The 20,455-nt window shown below is 40.9% G+C and overlaps 1 protein-coding gene across 2 annotated transcripts in view; it reads right to left on the reverse strand.

Moving 5' to 3' along the window:
* grm5b (glutamate receptor, metabotropic 5b) overlaps nt 1–20,455 on the reverse strand; it is a 92,702-nt gene that overhangs the window by 59,918 nt on the left and 12,329 nt on the right. For both annotated transcript variants that reach the window (XM_026191512.1, XM_026191513.1), the window contains exons 4-6: nt 20,289–20,403; nt 10,891–10,965; nt 10,297–10,471 (exon numbers count right to left, since the gene is read on the reverse strand). In XM_026191512.1, the coding sequence (XP_026047297.1) occupies nt 10,297–10,471; nt 10,891–10,965; nt 20,289–20,403 (365 nt within the window). The remainder of the gene's footprint in view (nt 1–10,296; nt 10,472–10,890; nt 10,966–20,288; nt 20,404–20,455) is intronic.

Here is a 20,455-nt window from a genome sequence, read left to right on the forward strand (position 1 = left end):
CTGCACTAAAACTGAAACATATGCAAAAGTCACAGATACTCAATTCTTTATTACTGGTAATAACAAGTTGCTATTATGTTAATCCCTCATACCGTCACACTGCCACGAAGAACTGCTGCCATGTTCTACTCAAATCCCATAACACGCTCTTATGTATCTTTTAAATTGGATGAAATGTCAGAGACTACTATTTTTAAATTAATGCATTAAATATGTGGTTTATGTTTATGGATTATTACCACAAATGAATAAAACCTGACCAACCGCCCCCAACCTGTCCGGCTGAATAACCGCTGCTCATCTACAATCACAATAAACACCGGTGTACCACAAGGCTGTGTGATGAGCCCCTTCCTCTACTCCCTCTTCACCCACGACTGCAGACCTGCTGATGGTTCCAACACCATCATTAAGTTTGCAGATGATACCACGGTGATTGGCCTCATCAGTGACAACGATGAGGCCGCCTACACGGAGGAGGTGGATCGTCTGGCTGAGTGGTGCGACACAAACAACCTGCTGCTTAACACTGAGAAGACTAAGGAGCTCATCATGGACTACAGGAGGAATGCTGGCCCACATCCACCCATCCACATTAAGGGGACGGCTGTGGAGCGTGTGAGCAGCTTCAAGTTCCTGGGAGTCCACATCTCCGAGGATCTCATCTGGACGACCAACTGCTCCAAGCTGGTCAAGAAGGCTCACCAGCGCCTCTTCTTCTTGAGGACTCTGAGGAAGAACCACCTGTCCTCAGACATCCTGGTGAACTTCTATCGCTGCACCATCGAGAGCATCCTGACCAACTGTATAACAGTCTGTTACGGGAACTGCTCTGCCTCGGAGCGGAAGGCGTTGCAGAGGGTCGTGAAAACTGCCCAGCGCATCACCGGAGCACCACTTCCTGCCATAAAGGACATCTACAGGAAGCGGTGTCTGAAAAGGGCTGGGAAAATCATCAGAGACCCCAGTCACCCATCACATGGAGTCTTCACCCTCCTGCCCTCTGGGAGGCGCTACAGGAGCCTCCGGACTAAGACCACCAGGTACCGGAACAGCTTCTTCCCCACAGCTGTCAGACTCCTGAACTCTGCCTCCTGACATCTGACCCACGTTAACACATGGACTGAACATACACACACCCACCATACACACACCCACAACCACCTACACACACAATGGACAACTGTACCCTCAAACACACAATAATAACATGGACTGAACTACCACTCACAACCACTAGCACTTTATATAGCCTCTGTAGAAATTATCCACATATCTCACTTATCTTAACTGCACTACTGTATAGCTCTGTGTAAATAATCATTCTGTACATACAATAATTTTTAATCCTACAACTGTTTATAACTTGCATAGTTCACATTTTTGTATAGCAGTATATCTCAGATTTCTGTATAGTTTTTCATATTTTTATCCTGTTCATAGCCTGTACATACTTATAGTTATAGAATATTCATAACATACTTCATACTGTGTACATTATAACATACCATAATAGACCCATTTCTGCAATATCTATATTATTGCTAATATATATTGTAATATATCTATATCATGGCTAAAGCATGGATCCATCATGGATGGATGCAAACTGCATTTCGTTGCCCTGTACCTGTGACATGTGCAATGACAATAAAGTTGAATTCTATTCTATTCTATTCTATTCTAAAAGCTGCTTCCTTTGGTCTTTTTCCTCTTTCACTTCCTCTTCTCTCTTGGGGATCCTTTAAAGGGTTTTTGTGGTTTTAGTCTTGCTCTTATTTCTGATTAGTTTATTCTCACTGGACACTTTATTAGTTACACCTTGCTGGTACTGGGTTGGACCACCTTTTATAATCAGGACTGATTTAATTCTTCTTGGCATAGATTCAACAAGGTCCCCAGAAATTTGCTTGTATAGCTGTGGTGTTTGAACAATGCTTAGCTGGAACAGACCAGGCCAAAAGGTGCCAAGAAACCCCTAAACAATTAAACCACCAGCAGCCTGAACTGTTCATACAACGCAGCATGGATACCTGCTTTAATGTTGTTTACACCACATTTTGACCATACCATCTGAATGCTGCAGCAGAAATTTAGTCTCATCAGATAGGACAACATTTTTCCAATCTTCTATTGTCTAATTTTGGTGAGACCGTGTGAATTATAGTCTGCATTATTGAATTAATCCAATTCCTCTAACTGATAGGAAGGGCACTTGGTGTGGTCTTCCGCTGGTTTAGTCCACCTGCATCAAGGTTAGACACGTTGTGCGTTCAGGGTATGTCACTATATTTTCTCTCTTTCTGTTGGAGACACCTGTGCTATACACTTCAAGAATTTTGTACATTTGAATGTTAGTGTGAAAATGTATGCAGAAGTAAATTAACCTGTTTTGACACATTGGCTGGAAAATCAGCTAGTGTGGTAAATTTCTGTTTTTTCCTGTTATTAGCGATGTGCAAAGTCTTCAGACAGCTTTCGATTTTAGCAGGTGCAGACTGTAATTTTCAGTGGGTGAAATGGTAAAAGCAGAAAGTGTAGATTGTCACTAATCAGAATTAGTTCACGAGTAAAAATTCAGTCTTGTCAAGTTTGTTTTTGTAGAAGCATCACCCTGCATCACAGCCGAATAACTGCAAATAGGCTGGGTGTGTCTGTGGCTGCAAAATGTCCCTAGAATGGCAGGTTTTCAATTTCAAGCGTCATACTGAACAACAATGAAGCTGCTGTCCCTGATATGGCTTTAAGTGTTTCTACTCAACTCACAAAATTCATTCATGAGAAAGACCCAGACAGAGAATATAAAAGCAGGGCACAAAGAAAGTGTCAAAAAGTGAGGAGCATGACAAAGAGGGAAGGAAGCAAGTCGGCCAAGGGAAGAAGCAGGTAGAGACAGACAGATAAAGACAGGGAACAGTGTGTGAGCTGAATAAAGAATTCTGTGATGTCGGGTAGTTTCATGCAACAGCCTTTTGATCGGCTGTCTTAGCGGACTTCACCCAAACTGACAACAGAAAATGGAAGCTAAGGCAGAGTTTTATTGGAGTTTATAAAGTGAAGTCATACACCTTCTGCCAGAGCTCTTTGATATGTAGTTGACATTTTTGACACCACTGAATGAAAAGATCCAAGGCTCTTTGCTTTGTGAATTTCTTCCATTGTCAAATTCACAAGGAAACTTTTGATGTGGTACAACAAAAGAATGTCAGGAACAGTGATGAAAACAGGGTGCTTGTTTAAAAAATTCAAATATCGTGAAGGATGTTTCTACAAATGTGCATATTTGTCCAATAACAAGCTGTGTGGATTATTGTTGTTATTCCTTTTTTAAGCGGTATTAAAGGAATACCTGTTAGCTAGACCTGAACCATTGCTAGCTACTGTTAATGTAAAAGTTTGTTAAGCCACAAAGACAGCAGTTTTTTCTTAATACAATAGGCACCTGACATGAGGAGTGAAGCAGGGTTATGTCTGCACATAACAAACAACTGAGGAAAAAAATTAAATAATATCTTTAGGTTTGTTATTAGCAGCCTGTTGCAAAAACACCTCATTTGTTCCCACTTCTTCTCAGTGGAAGGGTGGCTGTCAAGAAGCCATTCTTAAGGAAGGGAAACAGGGAGAAAAGACTGAGTTATGCCACATTACACGAGAACTGGACAGAAAATGCATCTAGCACTTTACTTAGTCCCTAAGGACCCCAAAGCACTTCACACTACATTCAGTCATCCACCCATTCACACACACATTCACACACTGGTGATGGAAAGCTACATTGTAGCCACAGCTGCCCTGGGGCGCACTGACAGAGGCAAGGCTGTTGGACACTGGTTCCAGCGGGCCCTCTGACCACCATCAGTAGGCAACAGGTGACGGGTTCTAAAATGTGATGTCATCAGACTGCATGCCACCGATTGGCTGGTCAGTAGCGTCACTCCATGAGTCATGAGAGCGTCTCGTTTACGAAAATCAAAACTGCCACTTTTAAAACCTTAAAACTAGAAAAATGGCTACAAAAACAACGCCATGTTCCCAAGTCTAACAAAAGTTCATACCAAATATTGACTTTCAAGCTCATTAGAATTCCACATCTCTATTTTGCTTTATCTACTGTATTTCAATGAATCACTGCAACCATTTCTCGTTTTCCTAGCAAAATATAAAGAAATGAAAGGTGGCTCAAGACTTTTACACATTACTGTATGCACAGATTTTTTGTTTTTTTTTTAAGAAAACCTATTGAACTGAATGTTCAGCAAGAACAAACTGCATAAAATAACAAATTAATGGAAGAGAGAACCAGGCCTCAGCTCTCTACAGACAAGTTTTTAGTGTTTTCTGCAAATTCAAATGACTGAAATTAGAGCACTGGTTAAAGATTCACATTTCATATACAGATGGACATCTTCACTGCTCCAAGGAACAGTTTATTTTTTTAATTAAAAGTGTCTGATAGAGATTAATTCAAAGCTAGATGCTCCTGATGCCTCGAATGTTGAGTCATTAGCACAGCTTTCCAGTGTTAAATTTTTAAATCCAATTTGCACCCATGCCAACAGTTTACACTGGGTTATATTCAGTTAAAATGCATCTATCAGTGAACCTCTGGAAACCGTCAGTACACCACACTGAGATCACTCACTGTCACACGCAGCTGCACGCATGCACATTTACACGCAGCGGAGGAAAATAAACACTAACGACGCATAATCACACAAAAAAACAAAAGGTCCCTCTTTCTCTCCCTCTCCCCATTTTCAACCTTCGATCATTCATTACGACATATTCCCTCGTGCCTAATTGTCATCCGTCTTTTATTGCAAAGCTTTAAAAAGAAACAGCAGAATTCATTTCTATCATTTCGCCAATTAAATTACATGAAACGGCTCTTGTTTTAATCAAGGGTTAATTAACATGATACTAGAAAACATTACACAGCTCCATGACCACTAACAGACTGAAACCTGCACTTGTACGGTATGAGTGTGAGGATCAGCACCTGCGGCTGTCCACATGTAAATGTGTGCGGATGTATCCAAAGCGCAGCAGTGATGCGTAAATTACATTCCTACTGAGAGGTTTGCTTCTTATGTGCGACAACAAATCTTTTATACCCTGATATGCGAATGTGACACACACACTGTCTGCTCTCTGCCCTGATCTGCTAATCTCTCCTCTCTTCAATCACAGTCTCCCTTCTTCTTTCTGAATTGCTTCTTCCCCTCCTCGGTCTGATTTCTTTCTCTGCCCTCACTATGTCTTTGGCCTCATCTCATGACTATACAGGTGCACAACCCACTAAAAACCAATTCTGAAGGCAGGCTGCTTTGAGTCACTCAAACGTTTTACCATGAGATTTTTTTTTCTCCAATTTCTCTCAGTCTAAAACACAGGCATGTTGGGCCTTAACCCACAGCTGGGGTGTGAAGTGCGACACTGCAGGGCCTCCATGCACTGATAAGCCACAACATAAAAATCACTGAAACCTTTTTATAGTTGATCATGTTGTTACAAAGCAATGTTCTGCTTTGAAAGCTTGGGTCCTGGTGTTACCAGCGCCATGCAGCACCCAACTAAACCTGACTGCAGACCATGCACGCCTCTCACAACATCCTGGTGCTGGATATCAAAGGATACCACTGTCAGTGTTGTTCTCTAGTGGGAGGTACACAATATTGGGCAGGTGGTTACAATGCTGTGCTTGACAGGTATACATCACGCTGTTAATCTCTGAAAAATGCAAGCAGCTGGATTCATGGGAAGAAAAGAAAGCAGCAGAGAGCGAGAGATGACAAGATAGAGTCATAAGTGAATGGAGAGATGATAAGAAAGGAGAAAGAGTATTTAGACCTGTGGGGACAGATCTGGACAAAAGATGTATGGAAGTCAAAGCATTGTGTGTAAGAAATTAACTAAATTAGCCATAAATACATATATATAAGCCCTTCATCCAACAGAGATGATGTCAGGCCACAGAAAACCTCAGAATACAAACACATTTACTGACAGTCAAACACACACACAAAACACACACACATATATAGATGCACCCACGCAATCACATAGCCATTCACATAAACACATGCGCCTGCGCCACATATCACCCCAGCTGCTATGCTGGATTCATCCAAATATGGCTGGGGATATTTCCATGGCAACAGCAGGCAGAAGGGGTGCAGACTCATGCGGGATGATCTCCAGAGAGACTCTGCTTTTTGACTTTTTGATTCAAACTATTCACTTTCAATTCATTCAGCAGTATATGAGTCTCTTCAGCAGAGTCAGAGAGTCTGCCTCTTATGGAAATACAGACAAACCAGCACTGGTTACACGTTGGCTGACACAGTAATTCCCTGCAGCACCGCAAGCCTTCAAAAATTTCCATCTACTGGTTTTAAACACATTTTGTAGTTGAAGCATTTGCATTTTTTACTTTCTAACCAATGTTCTCTATCTGTTTTAATACATTTACTTTGTGAGAAATAATGTGCACATTGTTACTAACACTTCCCTGAAATGCGGCGTAACAGGTAACTGAGAAGCAGTGCTTGAGCAGGAGACATATCAAAGTATAATAGCCGACCATAAAATGCAGAAAATCTCACTAAAGTGGCGGCTGAAACTGATTTATCTCTCGCTGTCACTAAAAAGACTTCATCAGACTTCATAAAGAAGACAAATAGGAGGCTACTAAGTTGACAGAGAGAAAAACTGATGCTATGACAGAACCTGCATTTATGTTATTGCACTGAGTGTGCGGGGGTATCTACGTGTCCCGTGTGGATATAGATATTTATCTCAGCCCAGCTATTCATTAATGGGCTTGTAGCCCTCTGGCACCATAAGGAATTATAGAAGAGAAGCAATAAACATATTCAGATGCAGGAAGGAGAATCTCTGGGTCTACATTATGCTGCCTATGGTGTATGTGTGTAAGACATTAGTTTTCTTGCGATGTGATAGTGAGCCCCAGGACCTGATTTGGGTGTTAAGATTATTTCAAGAGGGAAGAAGATAAAAAATATAAAATCAGAAAAGCACTTAAACAAAGCAACCATTGAGGGTTCATAAAATCGGCAAAATCTAAATTTCAAGTTGTTGCAAAACTACAGAACTGAGGAGTTTGTAACAAATACAATGTTACGTGCAACACTGTTACACTGTTAATGTAGGAGCCGAGCCTAGATGTAGAATAGTCTTAAAATGTGAAGGGCACAGTGAGGGATAAATTACAGACCACCAATTTACTCAGATTAAATGCTTGTATTTCATGTGGCACTTGGCTTATTTAAACAGTATAAATATGGACCCTGGAGATCCAGAGATCTTGTGGTATTCCATGCTCATTTGCCCTCCATAAACCTGCTTTATCATCATCTTTGTGATTCTGCGGTAATCTAATTATCCTGCATTATACACCTGTCTCCCCAACTGGATTAATCAGAAGCTCCTTTCACAGACCTCCAGTTAGCAGGGCGCCCACCCGTGACCATCTCCAATTTACAACTACAGTTCATTTATGATAGTGATTCCTAAGGAAAGCTGGTTTTTAATTAATTGACCAAATCAAAACAGACTGGCTGATTTTTAGTCCTGATAACTTCTGCTGAGTGAAGAATAACTCTTCTGTTTTCGTTACTAAAACGGAGATGACGACGATGTAATTGTGACACCATAGTGATGTCCCACAGCTGACTTTTTTCCTACACTTCATTATGCATTGCAATTGATGGGTCTCATTCACTAATGTGGAAAGAAATTTGTTTTTTGTACATAAAATAACTGCAAATTTGTGACATGTGCACACCAGATGATTTTCTTCTTACCACCATTTGTATGTCAGTGAATCAAGTCCAAACAAAAGAATCAAAGTAAACTTAAACAGATGAGGAAAAAAGAACGCAATGCAGGAAAAAAACAACAGAATCTCTTCAGTTACTGGACAAACATCAGTAAGCAGGTATTTGTCAAAACCTTATAGTCACAATCACAACATCCCGCTAGGATTAATGGGTCATTTTCATTGTTATTTAATGCACTAGTAACAAGGTGGTTTAATTCAGGCCTTTTTCGTGAATCAGCTTGACTTTATCATTTGTGAATACTCATGATATCCAGCAGAGTGTGACCAAATTCAGGCAAGGAAACATGGATCAATCACAAATTTGTATGTAAAACGTTCACATGCACAGTTTGTGAATGAGGCCTTTTGTCACTGTTAATTTTATTTTTTCCCCTGGAGGTTCTGTTGAAATTATCCATTAAACTCTTTATATCATACATAGTCAGACCTAACAAAGAACTTCTCCCCTGACAGTGCATCAAAGTTACGACTGATTAAGTCCTTTAATTCTGTGAGGACAGAAAATGTCTGCCTACTTCATGATCGTTCTCTCTCTCTCACTTCAATCTCTAATTGCAGACTGAGTACAGTAGACTTTACCTCATATAGACAGCGATGATGATGATGATGTTGATGAGGAGGATAATGATGATGATGAGTAAGATGGTAATGAGCATCAAGGTGGTGATGACAACAAATATGATGCAGGGCATGATGATTTAGTGAAACAGCAGAGATCACTGGGGGGAAAAGTAGAACAGAATTGGAACCAGTCACACTTGTGCCATTTTAAAGGCAATCCCATCATGTTGTTTCCAGTATATGCAAAAAGCTATTGTTTTTCCTCTTCGCATGCTGGCTGGCATAGGTGCTAAAATCATTATTCATCTTATGTTAATCAACAGTTGGCATGGCAACCGTAACTCGAGAGGCTTAGAAGCAACTTTCATACAGACGTATGTAGCCACACACACACACACACACACGCACACACACACACACACACATATATACACAGATGTAGGTAAAAACTGTTGATTTGGAAAGTTTTTCTTTCTGCATATCAATTCATCCACACAGAAATGGAGCTTTATGTGAAAACGACCTCATATAACCAAATGTTAGTGCATACTCTACCACGACAATGTCTCTAGTTGTAATACTGAGTGTTTATCACCACTCCTGATGCAAAAAATGTAGCTTTTCCATAAACTGGCTTTTTGAGTTTGTCCGTTCATTCATTATTAACTGTGGATATTATTTTATTTAAAAATTAAGGGAGCTTTTCTAAGAAATACCTCAAACAAGACTTAGAAAATGATTGTTACATTATCTAATCATTTCCTGCAGCCTTCACCCCCGTCTGTGGCAGAGACAGATCTCCATTTATGAAATGCATCAGTTTTTATTTCAGTTTCTAGAATTTTATAACGAAGTCTTTATCTGTCCAACTCAGCTCAGCCGTTTACAGCAATTGGTGTGTCCATTAAGCTTATGTTTGCAAAAGACACATTCATTTATTATTATTATTATCATTATTAATATTATTATTATAGATATATCCAACAAATACAGTTCAATCAGTCACAACCAGCTGGGGATGTGTGCAGCACTGCTAGTCAAAAACCAGCTACTTTGAAGCACAGACTGGGCTTTGAAGTCTATTCATCAGCAGCATGGACATTTTATGCAAAAAAACAAAAACAAAAAACAGAGCAGAGACTAGCTGAAAGTATATATTTACCAGATGGGTTCTTATTAAATGTTCATAAGTGTGGCTATAATGGTTGTTATTGACACTTACATTTCTGATTATTTTTTTTAGTTTCAGTTACATCAGTCAGTTGACCTCCAAACATGCAAAAACCATCTCAAAACCATCCAACAGTGCAACATGAAATCACTAAATGTCTTCTTTTACCAGCAGACGAAACAAATTCATGAAAAACAGACTTTAAGCATTTTTCCAGAAAGAAGTGCTTAAAATATTATTTTTAACAAAATGTTTAAATAAACATTGATCCAGTTATCGACTGATCAACTAAATAGCTGTGTCTGCAATTCTCAAAGACTGAGAGGGTTAGTTTAGAGAAGAGCACTAAGCCACAGCATCTGCCTTGTAAGGACAGATTTTTTTCATTATTTTCCAGCTAATGTTTTTTAATTGATTTAATAACACTGCAATCTGCAAACCCATTGGCTACTCTGCTGACTGAAAACAGATACTTTTTTAAGCCTTCCTGTAGTTCTTTCACAAATTCCTCATCAGTCTACTGGTTAGTTTGTGAATGCAAATAAACCTAAAAGGCCTATGAAAAACAATATCACTCTCATTTGAGCTTGCATTGTGGCCTAAGGCTTTTATTTTCATACAAACCGCACAAATTGAAACCTCCAGTACCAAAAACACAGAGGAGTTGCATGTTATAGAGTACATATTTAGCCCCACTAACCTGCCGATGAGAAGAAACTCTCCAACCAGTCCCTGGCGCCTCATAGCCATGAGGATATTTCGGACAGTCATGCCTTCACAGAAACATGCCACTACTCTGGCCTTAGGCAGATGGGCCCTCAGTCTCTCCAGCAGCCGATCAAAGCTCTGCTCTCCGGCATTGCTCCAGATTTTCCCTGTCACACAAATCGAAACACAGTTCTGTGATTCTCATGTGGTACTCACAATGTAAGCATTTTAGAAGAAATTAAAAAATGAACAACACAATGACTTACAATCTCACCTTCTTTAAAAAAATACTATTCCTGTTTATTTAGAATTAAGCTGTACTTTAAAGTAATTTTAACTTTTGTTTAACAGGCTATTTGTGTTGACAGCATTAGGTGTACGACACAGTAGAGATGGTAATGCCCTTCCTAATGCTAAGCAGCACTTTATGTGGGTAATGCACTTCTGCTCTATTGCTTTTGAATCAGTACTAAACTATTTACTAAGTAAAATTCCAGCAAGCCTTTTCCGATCTAATATATTTTAAACAATGTTTATGACTCATACAGTTGACTTCACTGTGGTTTTTTTGACCTGCGTCTCTTACCAGAGTGGGCGATACAGATGCCCTCCTTGGCTGCCATGTCCTTGAACGCCCCCATCCCACTTTCACCATAGTTCCCTAGAAACACACAAAAAAGGTGACATTTTTAATTAGTTCAGTTTTGAGGCAGAATTACTTAACTTTTTCAAAAGGAGAGGAAAATGTCTCTGTGTCGACAGATGGAAGCACATAGAGAGATAGATGAACTACTCCACACAGGAACTTGGGAAAATGTCAGGAGAATCAAGTCTAGACATTGCCCAAAGTTGCCCTTTCTCACATTTATCTCACAGCAGTTGAGAGTCCACTTCTGATAGTTTCTCTCTACTGGAAATCCAAGTGAAATAATGGGTTGCATGGACAGAGTAAGCCATCACACAGATTTTGTGGTAGGGAATTGGCAGATCAATGATGATTAAAGATCACTTAATATCGGATTCAATAGCAGAAAGACAGAGTTTGGCACCTTTCAGACCTGATGTTGCTGAGCTGGCCATTTCATTCCCTCCGTTTAAAAATGTACCAGATTATTGATTTTTCCCACTCATTAAGTTTTTCCTGTCTATCCGATGGGTTTATTTTGGGCTTTTTAGACTAATAATGGCATCACTGGTGCCCTGTTCCAGTCTGAGGTCCAGTCCAGTGGTACTGAATAGACTGAAACATTGATTTAGGTCAGGCAATCATGGGGGCTAGTCAATAGCAACGGTTTCCCAAGGAACTGCCTGTATACTCTCACCATATGAGGCCGGGCATTGTTGTGCACCAGGAGGAACCCTGGACCTGCTACACCACCATAGGGTCTGACGATGGATCTAGGCATTTCATCCCAATACCTAATGGTAGCCAGGGTAGCGTTGCCTTGCTAGAAAAGGTTTTGTGCGTCCCTCCATGGATATGCCTCCCCAGACCATCACTGATATACCATCAATGCTGAACAGTGTTACGCTCTCCACGACTTCTCCCTGGCTCAGGGTGAACCTCCTCTCATCTTTGAAAAGCACAGGGCACCAGCGGTGGACCTGCCATTTCTGGTATTCTATGCAAATGGTAATCAAACTCCACAGTGCCAGTCAGTGAGTACAGGGCTCCCTAAAGGATGAAGTCCGTTTCTGATTCGTTGGTCAAAGACATTTTGTTGTACTACCTGTGCAACCTCTGTAGCGTCCAGGTATTGCCTTGTGATACCAGTAGTGACACTGACTCTAGCTAAAAGCTAAAACTAGTGATAAACCAGTCCAAAAAGAGGTGCAGGGGAAAAAACATCTGTGGCCTCCAGCTGTAACACCTTTTCTGTTTTAGGGGTTGTCTCACCGTTGCCCCTCTAGTGTACCTGCTCTTAATTTCATTAACACCAACAGCTGAAAGTAATTATCCCTCCTTCTTAACTGACCAGATAAATATTGCATTAGTTTAACTGGCCTGATGCTACATCCTGATTAAAAACAGTTTCACTTTTGTCATTCACAACTTGATTGTCGCATTTAAAATCCACTGTGGTGGTGTACAAAGTCAAAATCACAACAATTGCCTTTGTCCAACAAATTGTGGACTTAACTGTAGACAGATAGATGCCTGCATGCTGAAATTTGTGTCAGAGAAAGCATCTCCCCACTGTGGAACCCCTTTCTTTGCCAGAGAAAGTGGGTGACCTGGAATTTATGCTAATGAAGGGTTGTACACACTGGCAAAGAACATGATAGGATTCCCCTCTCTAATTTTTCCTCCTCTTCCCTCTTATCTCCTTCCCTTCTCAATGTTGATTGAAGAAAAGATCAAACCCCCCCTTTTTTTATCTAATGTTTGTTTCTTCCGGTGTGTTTGTAACAGAATGCAACCTAATTACGCATCATTGATCTGTGCAGCACATAAATTGATGAGGAGGAAAAAAGAAGAGGTCAAGGGAGAAATGAGGAAGAGAAAAATTATACAGAAATTAGAAGCGGTCCCACAGTCCCAGACCACTGTGGATCTTGCTCTGTGTGTGTGTGTGTGTGTGTGTGTGTGTGTGTGTGTGTGTGTGTGTGTGTGTGTGTGTGTGTGTGTGTGTGTGTGTTTCTGTCTACAGTCAGGGCAGTCAGTGTGGTGGAGTGAAGTGTAAAGTCCTGTAATTAGTGTCTCAGTGAGAGGAGTGGGAGACAGATGGTGCAGACCATCCTTTGACACACACACAGACACACGCATGCACGCACACACACACACACACACGCACAAACACACACAGCTACCATCATCAAAATCGATAAAGCTTGTAACCTACTTCACTCAGGACTCTACAGGGATTTCTGTGTGAGACATCTCGCCCTCTCTCACTTTTTCTCTTTCAGTAAAGTTGCCGTGGTTCTCTTTAGCTCTCTTTTTCTGCCTCTCACTCTCTCGGTTCTACTCAACAATGCTAACACACTGTCAAACAAACACACTTTTGCTCCCACCATTCCTAAACAAAAGCCAGCCCACACGCTTAAAAGGGCTGCAACTGGTAGCAGTCTTCTCTTCCTCTGTACTGGTTCATTTGTCTGTCAGGGAAACTTTCTGGCCATCACTGGCATGCATTTTGATTCCAAGCCTAGCATCACTTCTGATGGAGTGATGGAGCTTATGTTTGATAGCAGCAACACAAATTTGGACAGAGGCAACAAAAAATTGTATAGTGCAAAAAAAAAATTTGTGTTAACTGTCAACAGTTCAGTAACATGATCGGGTATTAAAATGCATCTTAGAGAGGCAGGGTTTCTCAGATGTAAAGATGGGCAGAGGATCATCAATCTGCAAACAGCTGTGCCTACTGTGAATAATAATCTTCAATATAAATAAGATAAGATAAGATAAGCTTTATTAGTCCCACACGTGGGAAATTTGTTTTGTCACAGCAGGAAGTGGACAGTGCAAAAGTTATGAGGCAAAAATTAGAATACAATAAGAATAAATACAGTACACAACTGTACAGAATAGAATAAAATAAAATACTATATACAGTAGTAGTAAATCTGTACAAACTTATAATATCTCATCATCTACAGCATATAATATCATCAAAAGATTCCAGGAATCTGAAGAAATCTCTGTGCACAAGGGACAAACCCCCTCAAAATCCATATTTAATGCTCATAATCTTTGGGCCCTCAGGCACCACTGCATTAAAAACAGGGATGATTCTGTTATGGAACATTCCAGAAATCATTGTCTGAACACAATTCACTGTGGCATCCACACTCCAGGTTAAAGCTCTATAATGCAAAGAAGAAACCACATGTGAACATGAACCAGGAACACTGGTGTTTTCTCAGAACCAAAGCTCATTTAAAATCGACCTAGGAAAGCGGAAAAGCTGTTCTCATCAGGAATCTGGGTCTGCAGGTCTGCCTGTGGTCAGTGGAAATGTTATGCATCTTTTTCCTCATACACAGCTTCATTTTGTTGCATACATAACAATCATTAATTCCCATTAAAAGCATAACAATAGGTCAGACATGTCTCCCCTATAATAATGACCATGCAGTTAGTCCCTCTAGCGCCTGGTCTGAAGGATGTTTGGCAAACTACTATCTGTCTTAACAGAAGCCATTAAATTGATTCCCCGAACATGAGTTCTGAAACCTGAGGACAAGCCAATTTGAGGAGATGCAGTCTTGTGACCCCATGCTCATTAAACCACAAGCCATTGTTGTTGTTTGGGGACCCATCCAGAAACTGTCCTTCTTTGAATCTTCACCCTTAGGCAACACTTTTTTTCCCTTCTTGTCCATTCATTAAACCTTTCTCTACGCTGCCCTTTCTAACCCCTCCTACTTTCATCTTCCTCAATCCTAAAAAGGCACAGGAGTTAAATAGACAAGGACCATGTTTTGTCCCAGAGTCTGAGTGTGAGACACAATGGCAGAAAGGAGGACGACGAGAACAGAGAGGAAGACAAAACGCAGAGGATGAGAGGCAGAGGGAGAATCTGCAGTGCTAGGATCAAATGAGTCAATAAAGACCAACAGGAGAAAGAAATGAGAAAAGACAAAACGGTAGTGTGGAGGGAAAGTTGACATCTTGATTTATTAAAACATTGATCAACTTCTGTTTCAGCGTGCTGGGGTGACACATGTCAAATATCATGCCAATAAATCCCATTCAGCTGAATTGGATTGAGGTGAACAGAGGAACACAGAGAGAAATGGGGGAGGAAGGCCACAGAGAGAGAGTGAAACAAAGAAATGGTAAACTCGGTGTGGTGGAGGATGATAATGATGATTCTGGCTGATTAAAGTCACACAATGAACAGTAAGTGAGTTGTTGGACTCGCAACCTATTGTGATCATCGCGTGAGACCGTGTGGTAGAAACACATGTGATGGTGCATTAGGAAAATGCTGACGGTAAAGAGAGGGTCCCTTTCCCTCCACAGCATTTAGTGATGCAGATAAGTATACTCAGCTACAAGCAGGTCTCTCCAAGGTGCTCTACAAAGGCTTCATTCCAAGAACTGTCAGTGTTTCTGCCACTGTCCCACAGACATCACCTAAATTAAAAGGTCATTTATGATTTTTTTTTTTTTTATATATGCTCCATGCAACTGACCTTTCAATTCTCTTGATGCTATTTTATCAAATGTCTTGGAACACGATATATCTGAGGTGTTACGTTACAGTTCCTGCCATAATTCACCTTCAGCGTCTGTGGTTAAAGTGACCAAAGGAAGGCTATATAATGATATTCTACTTATTCTCTGTTAATAGTAGTGGCCTATGTGATACATTTAAATCGACCTTTGATAAGGTACTGTGACGTTTGAAGTTTGAGGATTAGACATTGACATATTCACGAAAGAACAAGCACCCATTAAAACTGAGTTACAGAGAGAACCTGTTACTTTGCATTAAAGGTTGTGAGAAAGTGCTTGGCTCGAGAGTTCTTACGTCCATCTCAGGCATTGATTTTAGCATTCACAGCTGAAAAAATATTCTGTCAGGCCCAGACAGTCTGCGTTACACAACCAAGAAACAGTAATAACGTCAACATATTGCATGCATGTACCTTATATCCTCCTGGTGAAAAAAAAATACAGTATTTCATTACTTCAGTGTAATGACTTTGCTGATATTCCATGTATTCCAGTATCTTGCATATCACTTTCCCCCGTCTTTTGCCTCCAGATGCAAAATTTTAATGCAGAGAATTAATGAGTCTCTGTAACACCCCCCACCACCAGCAGCAGCAGAAGCAGCAGCAGCACCACCACCACTACCAATCTTGTTCCGAATCTTCAGCTCCTGTACGCTCTCTTATCTACTGCAAGCACTCCACATCCTAATACACACACAGACACACCTTGTACTCTGTCTTCTATCGTTTTCTGGCATTATTATCATCGGTTCCCTGCATTCTCTCTTCTCTCCTTGTTCCCCATTCCCAATTTATCTTGGTCCTTTTAAAAAAAATAATAAATAAAAAAAATAATCCTTCATTTCCCTTATTTTTTCCTACAGTTCTCTCCCCACCCCCACCTTATATGTCCTCTCCCTTCAGTCTCCACTTCTTTTCCATCCATTACATTTCATCTTAATTCATTCTCTCTGTCACACTAATTGTTTTTGTCATGTTTTGCATTTGACAAGGCAGAATCTGACCTTGAAAACCTGTTTCAAGGTTAAGCTGAGTCTTTGTAATTGAAAAGACCACTATTTTCTGCACATTTAAGCTAATACAAATACTCTAAGGCATACATTTCTGTAGAAATGTTGATAATATCGTGCACATTTCTCATGTGCTGCTAGAAGTGTCAGGACTCTGGTGGTGTCATGCATCGTATGGCACCAGGATGCCAGAAGAAAATCTTTTGGGTCCTGTGGAACACGCAGTCGAGCTTCTGTGAAGTGGGTTTATTACAGTCCATTCAGTAGATTCTAGATAAATCCAGGGTGTAGGCAGTTTGAAGGTTTTATAAATGTTTTGCTGGAATTTTGTTGGATTCCCTGCCTTGTGCTTAAGAGTGGAGACACACACTGTCCTGCTGGAGAAGACCATTGCCATCAGAGGCTCTTGTATAGTCTGCCAAGTTGTACACACCTAAATAATGTCCATGTGAATGTCAGGACCTAAGGCTTCTGCACAAAACAGTGCTTAGACAGTAATTTCCTACTTTATGTTCCTCAATCATCCATTCACAGCCAAACGAGCACTGTTTTCTATGTTTTAGTGCTTTTTGACTTGCACAAGGATATTAAGCATGCAGAACAGCCAGGGATCCAACCAACAGTGGTTTTAATGTTGTAGCTGTTCTGTATACATGCTGTTATAACATTATAGGTAAGCCCACAGGCACACTCTTATTACAAAGAAAACAAAAATGTCACACATATGCACTATATTGTTCTAAATATGTGACCTGATCTTTCTGTAGCTCTTCATTTAAATAAACAAATTCAGACAAGATTTATAAATATGTCTCAACATCTGTGAACAAATCCCTTTCTCAGTTTCACCGGAGGAGAATTAAAGCAAATAAGGATTTAATTTCACAACGTTTTACTAGAATCAATCCATGTTACCAGGGTTCAGTGAGTCATATGCTCACTCACGCTCAATCAGTTTTAACTAAACATTTATTATCGCACAGCTCTACAGTGAAAGCGTTTGTGAGAGAAATTTATAGTGTATGAAAATCATTTGGGTGCACTAGCGCAAATTACTTCGTGCTGACTTGTGGCACTCTTATTAGCAAATCTCAGGGTACAAAACACTCAGCAGCCTTATTTCTTCAAATGAACAGATCTGCTGTTTCTCACATACACACATAAACTTTTTTCTCTTATACACACAAACCTATATGCATATACACATATACAGTGGGGCAAAAAAGTATTTAGTCAGCCACCGATTGTGCAAGTTCCCCCACCTAAAATGATGACAGAGGTCAGTAATTTGCACCAGAGGTACACTTCAACTGTGAGAGACAGAATGTGAAAAAAAAATCCATGAATCCACATGGTAGGATTTGTAAAGAATTTATTCGTAAATCAGGGTGGAAAATAAGTATTTGGTCAATAACAAAAATACAACTCAATACTTTGTAACATAACCTTTGTTGGCAATAACAGAGGTCAAACGTTTACTATAGGTCTTTACCAGGTTTGCACACACAGTAGCTGGTATTTTGGCCCATTCCTCCATGCAGATCTTCTCGAGAGCAGTGATGTTTTGGGGCTGTCGCCGAGCAACACGGACTTTCAACTCCCGCCACAGATTTTCTATGGGGTTGAGGTCTGGAGACTGGCTAGGCCACTCCAGGACTTTCAAATGCTTCTTACGGAGCCACTCCTTTGTTGCCCGGGCGGTGTGTTTTGGATCATTGTCATGTTGGAAGACCCAGCCTCGTTTCATCTTCAAAGTTCTGACTGATGGAAGGAGGTTTTGGCTCAAAATCTCACGATACATGGCCCCATTCATTCTGTCCTTAACACGGATCAGTCGTCCTGTCCCCTTGGCAGAAAAACAGCCCCATAGCATGATGTTTCCACCCCCATGCTTCACAGTAGGTATGGTGTTCTTGGGATGCAACTCAGTATTCTTCTTCCTCCAAACACGACGAGTTGAGTTTATACCAAAAAGTTCTACTTTGGTTTCATCTGACCACATGACATTCTCCCAATCCTCTGCTGTATCATCCATGTGCTCTCTGGCAAACTTCAGACGGGCCTGGACATGCACTGGCTTCAGCAGCGGAACACGTCTGGCACTGCGGGATTTGATTCCCTGCCGTTGTAGTGTGTTACTGATGGTGACCTTTGTTACTTTGGTCCCAGCTCTCTGCAGGTCATTCACCAGGTCCCCCCGTGTGGTTCTGGGATCTTTGCTCACCGTTCTCATGATCATTTTGACCCCATGGGATGAGATCTTGCGTGGAGCCCCAGATCGAGGGAGATTATCAGTGGTCTTGTATGTCTTCCATTTTCTGATGATTGCTCCCACAGTTGATTTTTTCACACCAAGCTGCTTGCCTATTGTAGATTCACTCTTCCCAGTCTGGTGCAGGTCTACAATACTTTTCCTGGTGTCCTTCGAAAGCTCTTTGGTCTTGGCCATGGCGGAGTTTGGAGTCTGACTGTTTGAGGCTGTGGACAGGTGTCTTTTATACAGATGATGAGTTCAAACAGGTGCCATTCATACAGGTAACGAGTGGGGGACAGAAAAGCTTCTTACAGAAGACGTTACAGGTCTGTGAGAGCCAGAGATTTTCCTTGTTTGAGGTGACCAAATACTTATTTTCCACCCTAATTTACGAATAAATTCTTTACAAATCCTACCGTGTGAATTCATGGATTTTTTTTTCACATTCTGTCTCTCACAGTTGAAGTGTACCTCTGGTGCAAATTACTGACCTCTGTCATCATTTTAAGTGGGGGAACTTGCACAATCGGTGGCTGACTAAATACTTTTTTGCCCCACTGTATACTCTTAGATAATTGCACACCACTAACACACACACCTACGCGCACACACACAGACTCATTACACCTAAATTCAAAAGCTCTTGCAGCAGCTGGAGGCAAAGCCAGAGGCCCGGATCAACAGTCCTTGATATGTGTTTGTGTGTGTGCTTATCGCTCTTTATCGTACACTTTCAGGTTCAATAGCTGTTCTCTCAACGGGCACAGAGGTACTCATTGTCCTGCAGTTCAGGTAGCTGTTGCACTATCTTCAGCATCTTCCACCAGTGAACCAAGTGACTCAACTCACCGATAACTTCAGGGTGAGAGAGTGAATGAATGAGTCACGCAAATCCTGCAAGTACTCTCTCTGTCTGTACTACACAATCCTCCTCCAGGTTTTCACATGCTTTTCCCTTGTTGTTTTCCATTGAGGATGGAGGCATTTATTTTGAGAGTTCGATCTCTAGCATAATTTTTAGTTCTCACGACCCTTTTGTCCTCCAGTCATCACCTTCTGATCTACTCTCCATCAGCTTCTTGGCATAGAGGTAGCTTTAACCCATCTACAGTAATTCCATTTTAACGCATTTCCTTTCATAAGCCGAAACCTCATCTCTGTAATAACCACTTCTCCTTCGCTCTCTGCTGCAGCGTTGCTACGCCGTGGCTGATCTCGTCAGTTGTATTTGCAACTCCCCTCTTCCTTCACATCCTTGTGCTCATAAGACTCCTTGCCTTGTTTCAAAGACAATTTTACCTCTTTTTCTTTTTAGCTGGAATTTATGAGAAAGTTCTGGTTTTTTGTTATTTTTTTATTGAGGCATCACAGATTTCAGATGTCTTTCAGCTTGGACATGGCTGCGTTCGAAGGTATTTCAGGCAAATAAATATAAAGAGGAGCCAAGAACACAGTATAATGAGGCAAACACAGAGAAAAAGAGAGAAAAGGACAAAAGAAAAACATAAGAGTCCGCGTGGGTGACCGTACCTTCTGTGTGTATTGCAGACACGTAGCTCCAGTTGTATCTCTTGACAATGTCCACCATAGCTCTTGCCTGCTGGGCATCTGAAGGCACCACCCGCATAAAGTATTTGTAAAGGCTCTGGAACAACAGAAACAAAAGGAGCGTCAAGCTGTGTTTTGCAGGAGCATGC

The sequence above is a fragment of the Astatotilapia calliptera genome, chromosome 14, assembly GCF_900246225.1.
Source record: "Astatotilapia calliptera chromosome 14, fAstCal1.2, whole genome shotgun sequence".
In the NCBI taxonomy this organism is placed as follows: domain Eukaryota; kingdom Metazoa; phylum Chordata; class Actinopteri; order Cichliformes; family Cichlidae; genus Astatotilapia; species Astatotilapia calliptera.